A 20,108-nucleotide genomic window follows, 5' to 3' on the forward strand; every position below is an offset into this window, starting at 1 on the left:
AGTACAAAATAATAATAATAATAATAAAAACATTTTCTTCAACGGCTGATGAACTTTCCTATGCAAACCCTGTTGCATTTTCTAACTTTCCAGAAAAATTACTAAACAGACAACAGCAGCAGCAGCAACAAATAGCAAACAGTAAACCCTAAAGGAAAAGGTGTAATCTCTAGAGTTGTCACAGTATGTTGTTTGAAGTGTCCAGTTTTCAACAAAAACATTATCGTAATGCAAAGAAATAAAGTATGGCCAATAGGAACTGTCATGGAAGAAGCCAGACATTGGACTCCCTAGATAAAGAGATTTTGAACCAGAATTATAAATATCTTCAAGGAATTAAAGGAAATCATATCCGAAGAATTAAAGAAAAGTATGACAAATTGTCTCCCAAATAAAAAAAGTCAGTAAAGATATAAAATTATTTTTAAAAAATGCACATTCTGGAGTTCAGTACAATATTTGAAATGAGTAATCCATCAGAATGGCTCAGCAGCAGATTCAAGCTGACAAAAGAAACAATCGGGGAACTTGAAAATAGGTCAGCTGAGATCATCTAATCTAAGGAACACAGTGAAAAAAAGAATGATGAGAAATGAACAGGGCCACAGTTACATGTGAGACACCATCAAGGTTACCAACATATGCAAAATGGAGACTCAGAGGAGAGGAGACAAAGCAGCAGAGGAAATATTTTAAGAAAGAATAGCTGAAAACTTTCCAAATATGAATAAAAACTGCTAATCTACACATTTAGGAAGGTCAATAAATTCCGAGTAGGATAAACTCAAAAAGATCCACACCTAGACACATTATATTTAAACTGCTGAAAGTTAAAGCCAAAAGGGAACTTGGGAGGTGCCAAGAGAAAAATGATTTTACACACACACAGGATTCTTGATAAGATTAACAGATATGACAGTAAAAAACATGGAGACCTGGGGGCACCTGAGTGGCTCAGTCGGTTAAGCGTCAGACTTCAGCTCAAGTCAGGATGTTGCAGTCCATGAGTTCGAGCCCCGCGCCGGGCTCTGGGCTGATGGCTCAGAGCCTGGAGCCTGCTTCGGATTCTGTGTCTCCCTCTCTCTCTGCCCCTCCCCCTCTCACGCTCTCTCTCTCTCTCTCTCTCTCTCTCTCAAAAATAAATAAACATTAAAAAGTTAAAATAAATAAAATTATTAAAAACGTGGAGGACTGAAGGCACTGGGACACTATGTTCAAAGGGCTGAAATAAATCCTGTAGGTTCTAAGGAGACCATGTTTTCTAGACACATAAACTCCTTTCTTCTTCATATTTAGGTCTCCGTTGTACCTATTTGCTATTTATGTCTCAATTTTTTACTGTTTCTGATTATGGTATGTGTGTCACTCCCAAGTTATTTTCTAAAGGTCTACTTGGGTTATCACCACTCCGGAAGCATGCTTACTGTAAAATATCAAAATACTGTATCAGCGTAAAAAGTAAAACCGGGGCAGCTGGGTGGCTCAGGCAGTTCAGCATCCGACTCTTGGTTTCGGCTCAGGTCGTGATCTCACCGTCCGTGGGATGGAGCCCCGCAGCGGGCTCTGCACTGACAATGAGGAGCCTGCTTGGGATCCTCTCTCTCCGTCTCTCTGTCTCTCTCTGCCCCTCCCTTGAGCTCCCCTCCCCCCAAATAAATAAACTGAAAAAAAGTAAAACTTAAATTTCCTTTTACCATCGATCCCACATTCCTCCCTCTCTTAAGATAGCCACCCTCGATCAGAGTGGCATATTCTTGGCATATTCTTTCCAGACCTGCTGAGGTATATGTTTAATTAGGGAGATCATGCCTGAGCCCAGTAAATGCAGAAGAGGGTAAATGTTACCATCACACGCTCTGAGGCCTGATGGTTTCGGTTCAGGTATTGGCTCTGACTTCTTAGTGTCTAGACTTAGGCAAATTCCTTCATCATTCTGTGACTCAGTTTCTTCACATGTAAGATAAATATGAATGCATAACAATCTTCCAATAAATGTTATGGTCCATATAAATTTTTCCCATTAGGAACAGTATGATGCACATGTTATTCTGGAGCTTAATTTACTTTATATCACAACATGTAAGGATTATATGATTTTAACACATGCAAATCTACTTCATTATTTCTAAAGTCTATAGGTTATTCTTTACTATGCACGTGATATAACTTCGCCATTCTGTCTTTGAAAGCTAGGTTACTTCCAGCTTTTTCGATATTATAAACAGTTCTACAGTAATTCATCTTTGTAATTCAAATGTGTGTCCATAGAATAGATCTCGAGAGGGATAACTTCTGGGTTGAAAGCACGCAATTTAAAAAATATTTTATCTAATGTGAAATTACCTCCCAAAATGGCTAGTCCAATTTTCCCTCATTATAATAAGGTAACAACATCTAGGAAGTTGTTATGACCACAATGTACAGACAAGTAAGCAACAGTTCTGGATAGTCAACAGGCGGCCCGGTCAGATGAAACCCAAATATGTTCTTATTTTTAAATCTTGGCCTTTAAAGAGGTGATCATGATTTGTTCATTATCGCTTGAGCACTTGGTCACATGACATACATTAAACATTATTATGTTGTTAGCCTTTTTAAGAGGAGGAAAGTGAGACCCAAAGGTCACACGATTGCAGCTACAAAAGCGGGTGCTTGTACTCAGCCCTGACAGCTCCCCAGGCCGCTTCTCACCCTCCCGTGTCATCGTAGTCACTCAAAGTCAAATGCGAGTTTCCACGCCTCTCACGTACCTTAGAATGTGCTGCTGCATGAAATGATTCTGTGTGTCCTTGTCACCTCTCCCCATGGGATGACAGATTCTTTGGGAGCTGGGACCATATCTTCATTCTCTTCTGGGCCCACTATAGAATCAAGCCTGTTTCCCAGCACATATATTCAGAGTCCGGTGTAAGTTTTCTTATATTTACATTTTTAAATGTTGATTTATTTATTATTTTTGAGAGAGAGAGAGTGGGAGAGGCCGAAAGAGGGACAGAGAGAGAATCCCAAGCAGGCTCCACACTGTCATCAGCACAGTGCCCCATATAGAGCTTGAACTCATGAACCATGAAACCATGAGCCGAAACTGAGTCAGACGACCAACCAACTGAGCCACCAGGATGCCCTTATATTTACATTTTTGATATTGTGGTGATACTTGGGGTTCCTAAAATATGGAGTTAATATGGGAAGCCTGCATTACAGATTAAGGACTTGGTATTAGCAAACAAAATCATGAATATCTAAACATTAGATTAAAATTTTTATCTAATGGAATATTATATAGCAATTAAGAAGAAGAAGATATATTTTTTAAGGCTGGTGTCCACACCACATGGGAATATCTCTATATTACATTTTTTTTTAATTTTTTTTTTTTTTTAAATTTTTTTTTTTTCAACGTTTTTTATTTATTTTTGGGACAGAGAGAGACAGAGCATGAATTGGGGAGGGGCAGAGAGAGAGGGAGACACAGAATCGGAAACAGGCTCCAGGCTCCGAGCCATCAGCCCAGAGCCTGACGCGGGGCTCGAACTCACAGACCGCGAGATCGTGACCTGGCTGAAGTCGGACACTTAACCGACTGCGCCACCCAGGCGCCCCTAATTTTTTATATTTCTTTATTTTTGAGAGACAGAGAGAGACAAAGCATAAACAGGGGAGGAGCAGAGACAGAGAGGGAGACACAGAATCCGAAGCAGGCTCCAGGCTCCGAACTGTCAGCACGGAGCCCGATGCGGGGCTCAAACCCATGAACCGTGAGATCAGGACCTGAGCCGAGGTCTGACGTTGAACTGGCAGAGCCACCCAGGCGCCCCTCACCAGATTTTTAAATTCTGTTAGGGTGGGAGCAGACTCAGACAGACCACAATCTGGAACGAGACAAGAAATGCAATGTGCATTTAGGAGCGACTCCTGGTGACAGAGGGATTTTGGGTGTCAATCATAGGCCAAGCAGGGGCAGAGTCTGGTCATTCCAACAGGGATGTCCCTGTAGGTCAGTAGAGAGCTTTGGAAGAATCTGGGTACAGGCAATTGGCCACAATTCAGGTGAGCAGTGGCTTTGGGATGGTCTAGCTTTAGTCACAGAAGTCAAACAAGCCCATGAAGTCAGAACCAGGTCATGGAATCAGCACTGAGTTACTTGTATGTCACATAAGCTACAGAAATCAATGTTTTTAAAGTCCATGACTAGAAATAGGATTGCTCATTTGCTTGAAGGCAAAAGGCACCCACAGTTGGAACGTGGTTCTCTGGTTCTATAGACTGGGGGAAAGTTACCAGACAGAGTGAGATTTACCATCGTAAAATATACTATATATGGAGCTCAGGGCTAATATCATGTATTTGACCTAAAAAGAATGCGCTGGTAATTTGACAATTTAATAACACTTTTATGGGTCCGATAATAGCAACTATTGTAATAACTTTGTCTTATTTTTAATGCTCAAGATCATTTGCATGAGTTAGTACTTCTTTTCTATTTTCCTTAAATTAGTGATTTCTTTTTCTTCTAACACATTTTCTGCAAGTTTGGACAGTATTGCATTGACCACAATGGGCTGAAATATACATAACCTTATGCTAATCATTTTTCAGGGACAATTATAGTCTTGGCTTAAATAACATCCTGACTGTGGCTTTAAGTTTAGACTATCGCAGTAGCTTATTCACTCCTTTCCCCATTATTTCTGATTCTCCAAAGATGCAAACAATGTTTTCTATCAGCCAAAATAAGCTTGTTTTGATGCCAAAAGTGCCATAAATCACTCCCACCTTTTATGCGTACAACAGTTTGAATACTGCAATTAGAACACTTCACACATAATTAGAAAGTTGGGAAAAATAGATTTTTTTAAGTTTATTTTAAGATTTAAGTTTATTTTAAGACTATTTTAAGTTTGTTTATAGATAGATGATAGATAGATAGATAGATAGATAGATGATAGATGATAGATAGATAGATGATAGATGATAGATAGATAGAGAATGCAAGCATACACAAGCAGAGAAGGGGCAGAGAGAGAGGGAGAGAGAATCCCAAGAATCCCAAGCAGGCTCCACGCTGTCAGCAGAGCTCTACGTGGGGCTCGATCCCACCACCCATGAGATCATGACCTGAGCAGAAACCAAGAGTCAGATGCTTAACCGACTGAGCCACCCAGGTGCCCCGAGGAAAATGGATTTTTTAAAAAGTAAGGAATTGGACTAACAACAAATCTTGACTACATATCACTGTGAGAGAGAAACTGAACACATAGGACCAAAATATTGCAAGAATTGGGGTCAGGTAGTTACTAGGCTGCTAAGCTTTACCATGGCCTTTTGTTTCCATCTCTGCAGTCCCTGGCCTCTTCTCTACTAGTGGTGCATATGGTCGGCAGATGCAGAGGGCAAGAGAGCCTTCCCTCGTTCCCAAGAAGCCAAGGAGACTCAAATTAATAGCCAACAGTGGTTGGACCAATGAGGTTGTTCCGCCCTCTGCTAATTTGTAGTAAACACAACAGTTTCAATCTTCCATCACTCCATACACTGACATTGACCTTTCCATCTCTCCTTCTTTGATCAGTTAAGTGGTATTTAATTAGAAGGCTTGGAGTGGAAACTCTCCCCCCCAGCTAGAGCTTAATCCGCGGATCTCCTTCCATATCTTCTAGCAGGCTCTGTTCTCTGTGCCTCCGAAAAAAGGCAATGATGATGTTAACAACAACAATATTTACATCATCATACCTTTAGGATAAAATGTTCTGCACACAGCACCTAAATTGAATTAAAGGCTATTAATCTTTTATTCCAAGGTAATAACCTTTCTCTACATACCTTTCTAAATACCTAATATATATAAGGGACATGCTTTAAAATATCTTTATTCTAGGGGCACCTGGGTGGCTCAGTCAGTTAAGTGTCTGACTCTTGATTTCAGCTCAGATCATGATCTCAAGGTTCGTGGGATGGGCCCACGCATCTGGCTCTGTGTTGAAAGTGTGGACCCTGTTGGGATTCTCTCTCTCTCTCTCTCTCTCTCTCTGTCTCAAAAATAAATAAATAAACATATAAAAAATAAAATAAACACATTTATTCTATGAAACATGTAACATTTGGGGCGGGATCTCTAATGAAGTTTCTCTGAGGTGCAATTAATCTGACACCACCAAAGTACGAACCCATAGTTATTGTCCTCCCTTTCATGTTGGAAGGGGGGTAGGGTCCTTTCAAATCAGACAGGAATAAAGAACTGCTGTGGGGCAGGAGGGAGTCCCGGGAAGCAGGGGACCACCCAGTTGGCCTGGATCAGCTGCTCAGTGAAGAAAGAGTGACCAGAGAAAGTGTATATGGTGTGGTTTTGCTATTCTTGTTACTGCTTTGAGATTATCATAAGTAATTCTTTCAGAATGAAATAGTCCTGTGATATTATTTTGGAAATAGCAAAGAGTAGGCTTGGAGAAATGGTGCCTCACAGAGTGAGTCTCTATGGACAAAGAATCCAAAAATGCAGAGGAATAGCATAACTCTGAAAAGGAAAGGAAAGCAAATGGAACCCTCGGGAAGCCAGCCTTGAGGGCACAGACTTCAGGAGGAAACTCAGTCCTGGGAATCAGTCATTAGCAGGCCCATGACACCCATTCAGATTATGCTGTGTTCAAGTGGCTTGCTCAGGGTATTATAGGCATAATATAGGCAGGCAGAGCTGAAGTCCTAGGACCCAAAATGGAGTCTTGACACCCACTAGGTTAGGAACTAACTACTTTGAACCTGGGTCTCCTCGACCTTTAACTACCCGCAACATTGTACCTACAACACAGAGTTTTTAATGAAGAATAAGCGATATAAGGAGAAAAAAACACTTTGCCAACCATACTATCTCCACAAATATTAGAGTTCACACTCAGAATACACTTGAATGATTTTGAGGAAGCAGGTGGGAATTAGGAGAGACGATAGCCGACAACATGTCCCCACTTGGATCTACCAACAGTGGCTTGATTTCCAAAGCCAGGAACATCACTAGTGTTAGTCCAGGAGCCCAGATGCTTTCTTTCCATAAATTTACAATGTCAGCTGATATTCTAGGCAAAGAACAGTGCCTTAATTCAAGCTCGCGGAAAACATTAGATGTTGTTGAGTGTGTCTTCTATTCATAGGTTTTCATTTCCATGAATTTTAAGCAAATGTAACCAGTCTGTTGTCTTCCAGGTTACTTAGAAAGTGATTGTACCGTCGAGCAATCATTGCCTCTTTTTCCCCCTTACATTTGCCCCCATTGTTACAAGCGTATCCCATACGGATCAGCCAAGTGAGAGACAGGCCACAAGATGAAAACTGCTCAGACTTCTTACTGTATAAAGGTTCTCCTTTCTCTTTCTCTACAGAGAGATTGTGAAGAACAATTTCCAGGCATCCATATTGAGTGTTTTTCACCCAGAAACGCTGGAGGCTAAATAAGCCACTGGTGTCTTTATCTGAATGTCAGGCACATGATCACTTATCGTTACATCAGAGGAGATGGCGAATGGAAAGAAACTGGAACGAAACAAAACAAAACAAAACAAAACAGGTCTTCAAGCCCAGCCACAGATGTTCAGGTTTTTCCAAATGCCTACTTCAAGACCCAAGGAGCTTTGTTGATCACTTGCAAAGAAGGAAACTTGAAGAAAGAAAAGAAATCTTGGTGGTGTTCACTGCTAATTATCTGACAAAACACTCAAGTGTTGAAAGCTATGGCTGAACACCAGTGAACTATGGGAAAGTGGCAAAGTAGTCAGAGTAAATCAATACGACATAAATAAGCCAACTCGGTACTTAAAACGGGGACTCAGCATCATTTAAGATCATCTTCAAAAACTTTATAAACACGAAACATCATCTCTTCAGAAAACTTAGACCTATGGCATACAGACAAAATTTTGTTATGGCTTTAGGGACGCATAGCTCACAGATTCGTTCTCTTAATTTAGAAAGATTCATCTGAGCCATAATTTATACTGGCACGAACACGGCTTCCATGATAAGAACATAAGCCAACGGAGGTATATGGTAAATGAACCTAACTGAAAGAGTTTAGTTCGAGCAGTTCTACAAAACAGACAAACAAACAAATAATCCTTCAGTCAACCCATCTGACTGTTCGCTGGGTGTGGACTCGTCTAAGCACTGCTTCACGAGAGATGATGCATTCATAGTCCCTGCTTGGCCCAGAGAAGGAGAGAGACAGCTGAACCCAAACAATGAGAAACTCCAGGGTGGACAGGCAAGGTGACATTCCACTGCACCAAACAGATCCCATAGTGGATCGTACCTGCTTCTAACCTGGAACTGCTCGTTCCTTCTCTTGTTACCCCTGCAGTTTGCTCATGTGATGGATGAGCTCAACATGCACGAGCATCGTTTAAGGGTTATGGGCTATCCCCTTCCAAGCACAGAAGGAATAAAACATTGAACGAGGCAATCTGAGCCGCCCAATCTCTAGTTCTGGTCTGGTGTAGTGGAAATACAGTCTTCGGTAATTAGTAGCTCTGGTAAGAGAGGGGGCCTGCAAGAAACGCCCTTTATGCAAAGAAACATATTCAGTCCTAGGGCAGAGCCTCTCTGGGAGAACGTGGGTCATGGCCTCAAAGAAATGGGTGTAGACTTTGACGATAGGGAGCCTGTAAGTATGCTGAGGACATCATTGTACCTAAAGCACCTGTTCATTGTAGGCACTACCTGATGCTGACCTTAGTACCCTGATAGAGAACAATCAAGTCCTGGATCCAATTGTCCTTGGCGGGACCCTTACACAATACAACTCTTAACGAATGTATAAGAAAAATGAACCCCATGAGAGAACCGAAATAAAGTCGAAGGGATGACATAATACAATGACACCAAGGAGCCATACTTTAACATCCATGTCCTTTAAAAAGGAACCTTTTTATTATAGAAGATTCCAAACATAACAAAAGGAGAAAGAGTGGTATAATGAACTCCCATGAAACGCTGTAGCCGTTGGCCCACTGGTCCAGTAATGTTTCATATATACACTCCGCCATCAACATACCTTTTTGTATGCAAATATTTCAGCAGAGATCTTTAAAAGATAAAGACTCTTCAAGAAAACAATCATTGACAATAAATTTCATATACTGAAGAAAACAAATGGAAACCAATCTGACAATAAATTTCATATATTGAAGAAAAAAAAAAGAAAACAATCACAATAATATTACCATACATGAAATTTTAAATTACTGTGAGTTCTTCAATATCATCCAATATACTATCAGTATTCAAATTTTCCTAATTGTCTTGCAATTTTTTTTAAAAATTTGCTTAATTAGGATCTCGATAAGGTACATTATTGCAGTTGGGTAACTTGTCACTTAAATGTCTTTTAATTTACACATTCTGCTTTATTTTGTTGTTGTTGAAAAAACTAATTCGCTTTTCCTGACCAGAGTGGGATAATTTACTTCCCATAGTGTAATGTGCTTCACTCCCTTTATTTTGGGGGGAATCTTGAGATTGATCAGAGTCAAGTTTGATTTTTTCATTAAGAATATTTCATGAGGGTTGGTATGTAGTTCCTTTTGGAAACACAGGTACCTAGCCATTTCTCCTTTTCCGATAAACGTTGTTTAGATTTATTAATTTAGTAAAAGGAAATCCATGGAAAACTGAAGGAAAACTATGCCTCTTCAAAACAAGGAAAAATATACCTTTGAGACAGAACTGGGGCAACATTGGCTGCCTCTTAACCCGAGCTCTTTTTGGGTATTCATTTCCCCTAATGTTATCTGCCTCGTGGATTATCTGCCTCGTGCCCTGCAGGGGCTTTTGCTTGTCTGATGAAGAAGGGCTCATCTCTTTCTTTATGACTCAATATTTGAATCCAAAGAAAAACTTACAAAAAGATGAAATTAGTTGTAATCAGATGCCTTATAAAGATTTATGCACACATTTTATGGTTGTATACATTAGTTATAACCCTTTAGAATAAGTTTAATAATATCTAACTTAGTACCCTTGTATGCATGGTATAAAACTAAAACTATAATATTCTTCCAGCCACAAATGTTTCACCATTGCCTAAGATTGTATATCCTTCCAAACACGGTCTTTGAATAAATAAGAACACATAACTAGCAATTCATCTATAATTTTTTTATTATTTGATCACTCTGAAAATTTCAAATAGTATAGCAAAGTATGAAGAAGAAACTGAAAATCACCTGTTTTTATACCACCCAGATATTTTTTTAAGTTTATTTATTTATTTTTGAGAGAGAGAGAAAGAGAGCACACAAGCAGGGGAGGGGCAGAGAAAGAGAGAGGGAGACACAGAATATGAAGCAGGCTCCAGGCTCTGAGCTGTCAGCACAGAACCCAATGTGAGGCTCGAACCCATGAACGATGAGAGCATGACCTGAGCCAAAGTTGGATGCTTAACCAACTGAGCTCCCCAGGACCCCCCCACCTAGATATTTTTGTGAATAGAATTACTATCATAAACATGGTATATGAAACTGTACATGGTTCCTACACTCCTCTAGAGTTAATGTACACATCTAAACTCTACTCTTTATTTTATAAACACTGAGGGTTTATTGTGGGCAGGACAGTATGCTATGCTATGTTATCCTTTGCTCTGCATTGAGATAGTGGGCTGATTTCCTTCGTCAGGAAAGCCTAAAAAGGTATTTGTAAACCACCTGTCCTTGTCCTGCATCCATGTGAGCTTAGAAGTGGTTCCTTTTCCAGTTGAGCCTTCAGATGAGGCCACAGACCCTGAACGGACAGCTTGCTTGCAGCTGGACCCACAGAAACTGTGGGGTAAGAAATGCATGCTGTTTTAAGCTGGTAATTTTTGTGGCAATTTATTTTGCAGCAATAGATTATTAATATCTGAGTTGAAGGGATTTATCCACTTTTATTTGTACTTTGTTCTCAGGAACTTTCTCCCAACTCCGGTGATCCCACGTAGAAGCAGAGCATGTAATTGCTCCTGAAGACAAAACCAAAGCTTGGGGATTTTAGCTCATTAAAAATAAGTGTGTTGTGATATTTAGTGATTCTTTCAGAAGCCAGTTCTTATCTGAAATAGTAATTGTGAGCTATAGTTTGAAAACAATCCCTTTCCTGATGCAAAATCTTGTCGTGAGTTATTTGAGGTCAAAAGAAAAGTAAGAAATGTACCAACTGGAACATAGAGCCTCAAGGCACGATAAACTGGCATTTAACTGAAACCTTTCTTTTTCCCTGCTAGCAATTCTCCGTCAGTTAAAAAAATAAAGAAATCAAGACAGTTCAAATAAATAATCAACTGTTCTTAGAGTGCTTTTAGAAAACATGTGATTTATCTAACACCTGTGTAGGCCATTTAATGAACGTCTTAATCTTTTGTGCTTATTACAAGTTGGGTTTTAATAATTAAATAGCATATTTACTATTTACATGTCCAAAAAGACAAACCCAAAAATGTATTTAATTATTTATTTTTCTACTTTTCTGTGTTTTCAATAGTTTATTTCTATATGATTAAATGATTTGTGTATCTGCCTATGTACTAAGACATGTTTACACACACCGTGGAAAGAAGAAAGTTAATGGCTGTCCATTTGTTCTAGATCAATTAGCATTAAAGTATCGCTTTTCTGATATCTAGACAAAAAGGGAACTATAGAATTATCTCCATCTAGTAGGAATTCTTGAAGAACAGGAAGCCTATTTTCATCGTTATAGCCCCAGTAGGCCAGGATTTTTGCCAAATAAGGGAATGAATGAATGAATGAGCATATCTCTGATTTCTCTTGCTGAAGCTGTCCTATTGTCTCCAAGTTTTGAAAACTCAGCAGATTGGATAACCAAACTCCAACTGTTCAGACATGAAAAATCAAGGGTAAATGAGCAGCCATACAAAATTTAAAGACAGAAATTTATTTTAGGGCATGCTGTTATAATTCCTCAAATGATGTCAAGGTTACTTTGGGAAGAAACATTTATCTTTATAACCTCACCAATTTGGTATCATGTATTTTGGACTCAGTAAAATAGGAGGGTCAGCCTCTGTTCAATGGGAGAGAAAAGTTAACCTGTTCCAAATACACAGCTTTAAGATAGGGATATTGAAAATAGCAAGTAATACCATTTATTAGGCTCCACCCGGTGCCAGAGAACCAAAAGGCTTATGCTGATGTATCTATTTAATCTTCATAGCAATTTGAGAAGTAAATACTGTTATATCTGTTTTAAACATGAAGAGACTAAAATCAGAGCATTTGAATATCAAACAACTGGTAAGAACCTGAACACAAGTTGATTTCAATGCAAAGCTCTTTCAGATCCAAAACTAATTACTGAGTTTCCTTGACTGAAAAATGCTACTGACAGTGAGATTGAGGATGAGCATTTAGGGGAGAAGGGACCAAAACATTCAATGCAAACACAAGTAATGTCACTGATTGATGGTAATAATGTACATTTAGTCTTACAAGTAGATAACTTCCTACTATAGAATCACATACACAAAAAAACAATGTGCAAACTTCTTGCACATTGAAAATGTCAAAGTCATTTTGAACCAGTTGTGTCCATTGACAGTTAAACAGTATCAAGATAATTAACTGATTTTCATAACTTTCACTCTTGGTCTCTTTGACACTAATATTAAAAGTATCAATATAATCGCTAAGGTTTATTGCACATCACCAGGGTTTTATTTATATGTCCTAATTGGATTCATAGTTTAAATTACAGGGTTGAGAGATTTAATTTAAAAAATTTTTTTTTAATTTAAGTATAGCTAACACACGATGCTACATTAGTCTCAGGTATACAACACAGTGATTCAACATTTCCATACATCTTAACAGCATTAATTTGTGACTCATGCCCATCTGTATTTGAATCCAAGACCTGCAATTATGTGAATTTAAGCTATTTTCTTCTCAGGACGGGTTAAGCCACGCTTTGATATGAAACGACGCCAACATTTCAGTGGCTTCCAACGGCAAAGGTTTAGTTCTCCCTCAAGCCACTTCCACATTCCATGTTTGACGCCATGGTCTTGCCCGTCTTTCAGGGTTAAGATGGTTACTTAGAGTCTGTGACATCTAAACCAAGACTGAAGATGAAGTGGGAGGGCTGTGGATGCGCCCGGAGAAAAGTCTTCCAGGCAGAAAAACAACGTAAGCAAAGGTTTGGGACTGGAGAGCTCAGAAATCAAGAGAATCGTATTTTAGAGGGTATGGTGTTCCAGAAGCCATACTGAGTCCTTGATTTGTCAAATATTTCTGCAATCCCAAGAAATCTACTTAATCTCTCTGAGACTCAGTCCTCATCAAATGAAGAGAATAACACCAACACTTTAGTATCATACGTATACCGATCAAATAAGATACTACCGGTGAAAATTTCTAACACGTGGCCTGGTTCATATTGGACATCACTTCTGTATGTTTTCCTTTTCAGGAGGGGGAAACGGTGATGTCTATTAGATGTAAACGTAATGAAAACATCAGTCAGAATCTCTCAACACACACCGTCTCAGGTCTTAAGCTGAGGTAAAAGAAAAATGGAATCTAGTTACTTTGTGTTTCCAAGCAAAGACTGTAATTCAAAACATTCTGCTTCCCTCAATGTTTGTGTTTTATATTTTTTCAACTAAGCAAAAATTTTTTTCAGTATCCATAGACAACCTCTTCTCTGGATTCTACAGGAATATCACAGCAAGTAAGACATAGTTTCTGAAGATTTGTAGTATCAAAACCTAGTGAGAGAGACAATACAAACCATATTGAGTTCGCTTGGCTTTTGTTTGCTAACTGGTCCCACCTATACACAGTCCGTTCTAAAATAAATTTCGTTTTTTTTTTCAGCCATCACAACAAATGCCTATTTATGTCATTGTTCCCGTCCAGTAAAGATAGCCAACAAAAATAGACACATTCTAATTATTTTGTTTCTTTCTTATTATTTGAGTTGTCATGATAACCGAATTAGGCTGGCTAATTAAAGTGTGACTGACTGATTCATTTAATTAAGTTATTATAATGACTAAAAGAACCCTCACTTAAATCAAACGATTGACTTAATGATATTGTATTCTTGGGTTGACACAACCTCTCTTTAAAAGAAGGGAGACACAATAGAATATTTAAAAGATTGGACATTGACACCTAAAAGAGTTTTCTTAAATGTAGGAAAGTATTGGTTGTAGTTGGTGGTTGTGATGAATTACGACATCTGATAAAGAAAGATAATGCCGAGCTTTTCTCTCTTCTGTGTCCAACGTCGTAGAATAAGACATAAAAGGCTTTTCGTTGACATGACTTTATTTTTTCTTTATAATGCCCTTCTATTACAGGGTTGCAAAACTTTTTTTAAATCAAAAGTAAATGGGAGAAATTTGTTTTCAAATACACATTTCTGGCAGTTTCATGCTATACTAGACTCGGGGTATTGAGTGGTGAAGCACGGGGAGTTCTTTATGCTTCTTTAATTATGTAGGTATCAAGTCTAGAGTTACGTCTTCCACCTAACAACTTAAAGCAGGAATCGGAGGAATAAATCTCGATTTGCTGGTAACTCACAAGGAGTTCAACTTTCATGGTTTTGCCTCCTTTAACCTTGAACCTGGTATGCACCATTAGGTAGTGTGAAAGAAACCACGGGGACCCGCCAAAGAGCCAGCGTTTTCTACTCGACTGAAGGGAGCTTCCCGGGTCCCTGATCACGTGAGCCGCATCTGACAGTGAACGTGAGCAAGCAAAACATCTTTATTGCTGAAAGCCCCCGAGGTTTGGGGTTTATCTGTGACTTCTGGCTAGCTTCACCTCCTCTGACCGCCCTGTGGCCGAGGCTAGTGGAGCTCACCAACACTTAGGCACCCTTTCACCCTTGCAGGTGCAATGGGGCTAGGTGGCTGGGTTCTGCAATGCACTCGGGAGTTGTAGGAGCCACCTGGTCTAAAGACATCATCGCTTTATTTTTTTTTTAAGATTTCCTCGGGGTTTGTTTTTTTGTTTGTTTGTTTTTTAATATAATTTATTGTCAAATTGGCTTCCATACAACACCCAGTGCCCATCCCAACAGGTGCCCTCCTCAATGCCCATCACCCACTTTCCCCTCCCTCCCACCCCCCATCAACCCTCAGTTTGTTCTCTGTACTTAGCGGTCTCGTATCGTTTGCCTCCCTCCCTCTCTATTTGTAACTATTTTTTCCCCTTCTCTTCCCCCATGGTCTTCTGTTGAGTTTCTCAAGATCCACATATAAGTGAAAACACTATCTCTGTCTTTCTCTGACTGACTTATTTCACTTAACATAATACCTTCCAGTTCCATCCACATTGGTGCAAATGGCAGGATTTCATCCTTTCTCATTGCCAAGTAGTATTATTCCATTGTGTATATAAACCATAACTTCTTTATCCATTCGTCAGTTGGGGGACATTTAGGCTGTTTCCATAATTTGGCTATTGTTGAAAGTGCTGCTATAAACATTGGGGTACAAGTGCCCCTATGCACCAGCACTCCTATATCCCTTGAGTAAATTCCTAGCAGTGCTATTGCTGAGTCATAGGGTAGATCTATTTTTAATTTTGTGAGGAACCTCCACACTGTTTTCCAGAGCGGCTGCCCCGATTTGCATTCCCACCAACAGTGCAAGAGGGTTCTCGTTTCTCCACATTCTCGCCAGCATCTACAGTCTCCGGATTTGTTCAGTTTTAGCCATTCTGACTGGCGTGAGGTGGTATCTCAGTGTGGCTGTGATTTGTATTTCCCTGATGAGGAGTGACGTGAAGACATCATCACTTTAGAATGCGCAGTACTCAAGCTCTCTCTAAAGGCTTTAGCACCACAACTGGGTGTTAACTATTCTTTCTCTACGGTGCGACTCTTGGATATTGAACACATTTTAAATAAGACAGGAGTGTTTCTTGCGAATATAGATGAGTCCCGCGTAAGATGCCTCTGATTGAGAATTACTGTCTGTTAATATCAGGAAAGGAATTTGTCTGTATCCTCATAAAAGTTGGAATGCTTGAACAACAGACACACAGTATCTGACCTATCGTCCTCAGGGAAATCACATTCGGTGTACAGAAAAAGGTAGATTTTGTTGAAAGCAATGAAATAATTATACTATAACGAAGCCTGATTAATACTCTAACCTTGTATTCGGAATGCTGCATGAAACTGCTCTCTGAGGCAATACGAAAATCACAGGTAAAAGCAATATTGTGGAAGCTGATAAAATTTGTGGCCAGTACTAACGTTGACAGTTGAATGTGCTGGGCAATCAATCACAGTCCCCTCAGGGTGCTATCCCGCTGGAGAGGAACCCTCCCGAAAATTTAGACTTGATTATGATAAATTCACTATGGTTGTGAAATCCCTCCACAGATGTATGCCATCAGGTCCAGGAAACTATGAATCAGAAATGGAAAATAATTGTAAAGTGAGTACAAAAAACGTGAGAAAGTCTGCATTGCTATTGTTGGATGGTGTGGCTGTTTAAAGCCATACCAACCCCACACTGCTTATTTTAAATGTTTGGAACGTGCGCATTTCACATGTTTATCTGATCGTACCCTCTTGCAAGGCTGACAATCACCACCAAACAAGCAGTGATAGTGATTGTTTTGTCAGAAGAATGCCTTGAGCCCAGGTCAGGGATGTTTTGCTGATGTAACAATTTTGTCTTTATTGCACTGACCCCTGGTCAGAGACTGACATCTACCGATTAATAACGTTGCTCTGTGACCACGAGGCTGGGGCAAGTCTCCGGTGGTGTGTACTAGATTGTCAGCATTGTTTCTTGATAAAACCGAATCTCAATGACATTCTAGAAGGTTCCACCACTGGAGTTGGCTGTGTAGCAAGAACATGCCTACATATCCAGCGGGGGATAAGGAGCCCTGATGAGACTCTATCTTTGGATCCCTGGTCTGAGGTGCTCTGTGTACAACCGGTGGTTCCTGAATAAGAGAGAAAAAGTATGTCCTGGTATCACCCTGCAGAGAGGGCAATTGGCATTCATCCCTCCTTTTTTTCCCCTTAAATGTTTATACTTTTGAGAGAGAGACAGAGACAGAGTGTAAGCAGGGGTGGGGCAGAGAGAGAGGGAGACAGAATCCAAAGCAGGCTCCAGGCTCCGAGCTGTCAGCACAGAGCCCGGCGCGGGGCTTGAACCCACAAACCGTGAGATCATGACCTGAGACCAGCAGACGCTTAACCGACTGAGCCAGGCAGGAGCCCCTGCACTCATTCCTCCTTGCTCTCCAAACTTCTGGCTGCGAGGCAGCTTCTGGCTGCGATGCGTATCTACACTTTAATTCTGTTGCCATGTTGGACCCTCTTTCTACAATACAGTGAATTTTTGTAAGTATGGCCGGTTTGAGCCCTGTGAATCTTCTTTAGTAATCGAAGCCTATCTAATTGCCACAGGGAGTGCAGTTCCTGTGTCCCCACTTTCTGGCAAGGTGCCTGGCCCGTGGGATGCATCTACTAAATATGAAATGACATCTACCTTCCCTTCCTGGGGGGGGAAGAAGCCAAAATAAGTAGAGGTCAATTTAATTAAGTCACATTGCTTACCAAATTAAGTAAACTCTTTTATCTTCAAAGAAAATCTATAAACACCATTGGAAAGAAAGAACGGCTCCATGGTCTGTTTATGAATAGTTCATCGTTTGTCCTTAAAAATTAATAGCTAATATTTATTGAGCTACTCTGTGCCAGGCACTGGGCCGAGGGCTTAATATTTATTTTTTCATTCATCCATTCGTGTTTTCGACAATATTTGTTAAGTACCTATTTGATAGCCAGTAACGTTTAGGTCCTGGAGATACAACTCGTTCATCTCAACCACCTTGTAAGATGAGTCCACCTCCTCCTTTTACAGATAAAAAAACTGAATTTTGTTGGAGTTAACGTGAATCAGATTCTAACAGAAAAATTCCCAGAAATTTAGTTCACCTCTGATTTGTGTCAAACCTATGCTTGGACTTCACGATCCACAATACCCTCCCTTGAAAATTGGACATGGTAAAGTTCTGCCAACCTCACAGGGAAGTGACTAAGGACCCAAAGAGAGTGTGTAAAATCGAAATGGCTTGTAAGCTGCCAAGGGTTAAATAAAGGCACTATATGCCTAAGGACAACTTTTGCCCACAAAATAAGTACGATATTTCTGAAATCCTTTTCATTGTTTGCTTTTCCTGCTTAAGGATCAGTGGTAATCTATTTGAAGGAAGTAGCATAAGGATGCTTCTTCTGAGAAGAGCAGTTTCAAACCCCATAGTCAAAGTCTGTATTATTTCAAGGCAGATAGTGTCACAGCTACAGAGTCATGTCAAGGGTAGCGTTCCTATCAACGTGAAAAGACCAAAGCTCTTGAATTGGACTATGTTCATTACCCACCCAATTTGATTTTGCATTTCACCTTAAAAATCGGAAGTCACGGCCATATGTCTCAACCAGAGTAACTCTACCCAAAGGCAGAAAAATGGATTTAATGACCTTCTGAATCCCATCCCTACAGACTTAGAATTCTCTTGTCTGTAAAATGTTTTTGGAAATAATTATAAGAGAACATCTACCAGGACTAGAATGATGTTCAAAAATGTAAAATGACTAGGAGCACATTTTAGGCACTAAAAGGTTTTATTTGACTGTTTTTCTAACATCCTGACTTGAATTTAGAAAAAGAAAAGATAGACAATGTTCTTTTTTTTTTTTTAATTTAAAATGAGATTTGAAAGTTACAGAGCATCTTAAAGCGTATACAATAGCAATCACCATGTAATTAAAAATCAGATGGTTCCTGGACATAAGTGTCATGAAAAAGACTGCCTGTCTGACGGATTGCCTTTAGGAGGCATTGCTAAGCACTGGCAGTGGATAAACAGTGTTGAGTTATAGAAAATCCTCTCATTGGGACAAAACTTAATTAAAGGAGCAGAATGTATAATTTACAAACATTTCAGGCTTTTGCACGGAGTTTCAGAAATCTGACTAGAGAACAAAGGGACAACGGGGTTGGAAAGGGGCTGGTTAGTTACCATGCCGTGGTGGTTCTAGGGTCTCATTTTTATTTGCACTTGATTTTCCAAACGCCTGCTACCAGGAGGCAGTTGAGAAAGTGAACGTTCTCTGTGTGTCCAATAAGAACTCAGACCTAATAGCTTCTGTTGGATTCTTATGGGCTGAATCATTTCCCTCAGAAAGACAATTTCAAGTCTGAATCCCCAGTGCCTCAGACTGTGACCTGATTTGGAAACAGAATCTTTACAGAGGTCGTGAAGTTAAAATGAGGTCATTAGGGTGGACCCTAGTCCACTGTGACTGGTGTCCTTATAAGAAGGGGGAATTTGGACCCAGAGACAAGCACAGAGTGGGAACCAGGTGAAGACACAAGGAGAGCCATGTGAAGATCAGAGTTGTGTTGGCACAAGCCAGGGACCATCTGGGGCTACCAGGAGCTAAAAGAGGCAAGGAGACAGTCTTCCCTTACAAGCTTTAGAGGAAGCACAACCCTGCTGTCACCTTGATTTCAGACTTCTAACCACCAACTGCGGGGCAATCGATTCCTCTTGTTTTAAGTCATGCAGTTTGTGCTAGTTTGTTAGAGCAGCTCTAGGAAACGTACACAGGGTCTATCTAAAGAAATCAGCTTGGTGTGGTCAGTGTGAGGGTGGGCTCCAAAGTCAATTATTCCTTCGGCCAATATTTTCTGACTTCCCTGCCCTGGGCACTGAGCACATGGGGACAACACGGACAGACAGGGTCCACCTTTCACAGAGCTCACATCGAGGCAGAGGAAGACAGAAAAAGAACAAGTAGATACGTACATAAAGCAAGCTCAGAGCTGGTGATTGCTGCAAAGAGACAGGAGTAGGACCATAGGAAAAGAGAGAAACGGTTGGGTGTTTTAGAAGTGCCTCTGAAAAGTGACATTCGATTTGTGAAATCGATGAAAAGGATCTAGACCCATGAGTGTCTGGGCAAAGAGTATCGTAGGTAAAGAGATCAGAAATTCAGGAGACAGTGACAGGAAGCAAGGTGTGAATGGCCAGGAAGGCCTAGTGGGTCATGGTGAAGATGTGGATCTTAACCCATGGATAAAAGAA

The 20,108-nt window shown here is 40.1% G+C and overlaps 1 protein-coding gene across 4 annotated transcripts in view; it reads left to right on the plus strand.

Annotated features, from left to right (window-relative positions):
• The first annotated feature begins 16,765 nt into the window (after positions 1–16,765).
• Positions 16,766–20,108, plus strand: part of LOC144615029 (uncharacterized) — a 73,201-nt gene continuing 69,858 nt past the window's right edge. For all 4 annotated transcript variants that reach the window (XR_013553362.2, XR_013553363.2, XR_013553364.2 and 1 more), the window contains exon 1: positions 16,766–16,973. Coding sequence is in view for 1 of the 4 variants with exons in the window: in XM_078441450.2 (XP_078297576.1) it covers positions 16,899–16,973 (75 nt within the window). In the remaining 3 variants the exon portion in view is untranslated. The remainder of the gene's footprint in view (positions 16,974–20,108) is intronic.

The sequence above is a fragment of the Panthera onca genome, chromosome F2 (assembly GCF_046562875.1).
Source record: "Panthera onca isolate mPanOnc1 chromosome F2, mPanOnc1 haplotype 2, whole genome shotgun sequence".
NCBI lineage: Eukaryota > Metazoa > Chordata > Mammalia > Carnivora > Felidae > Panthera > Panthera onca.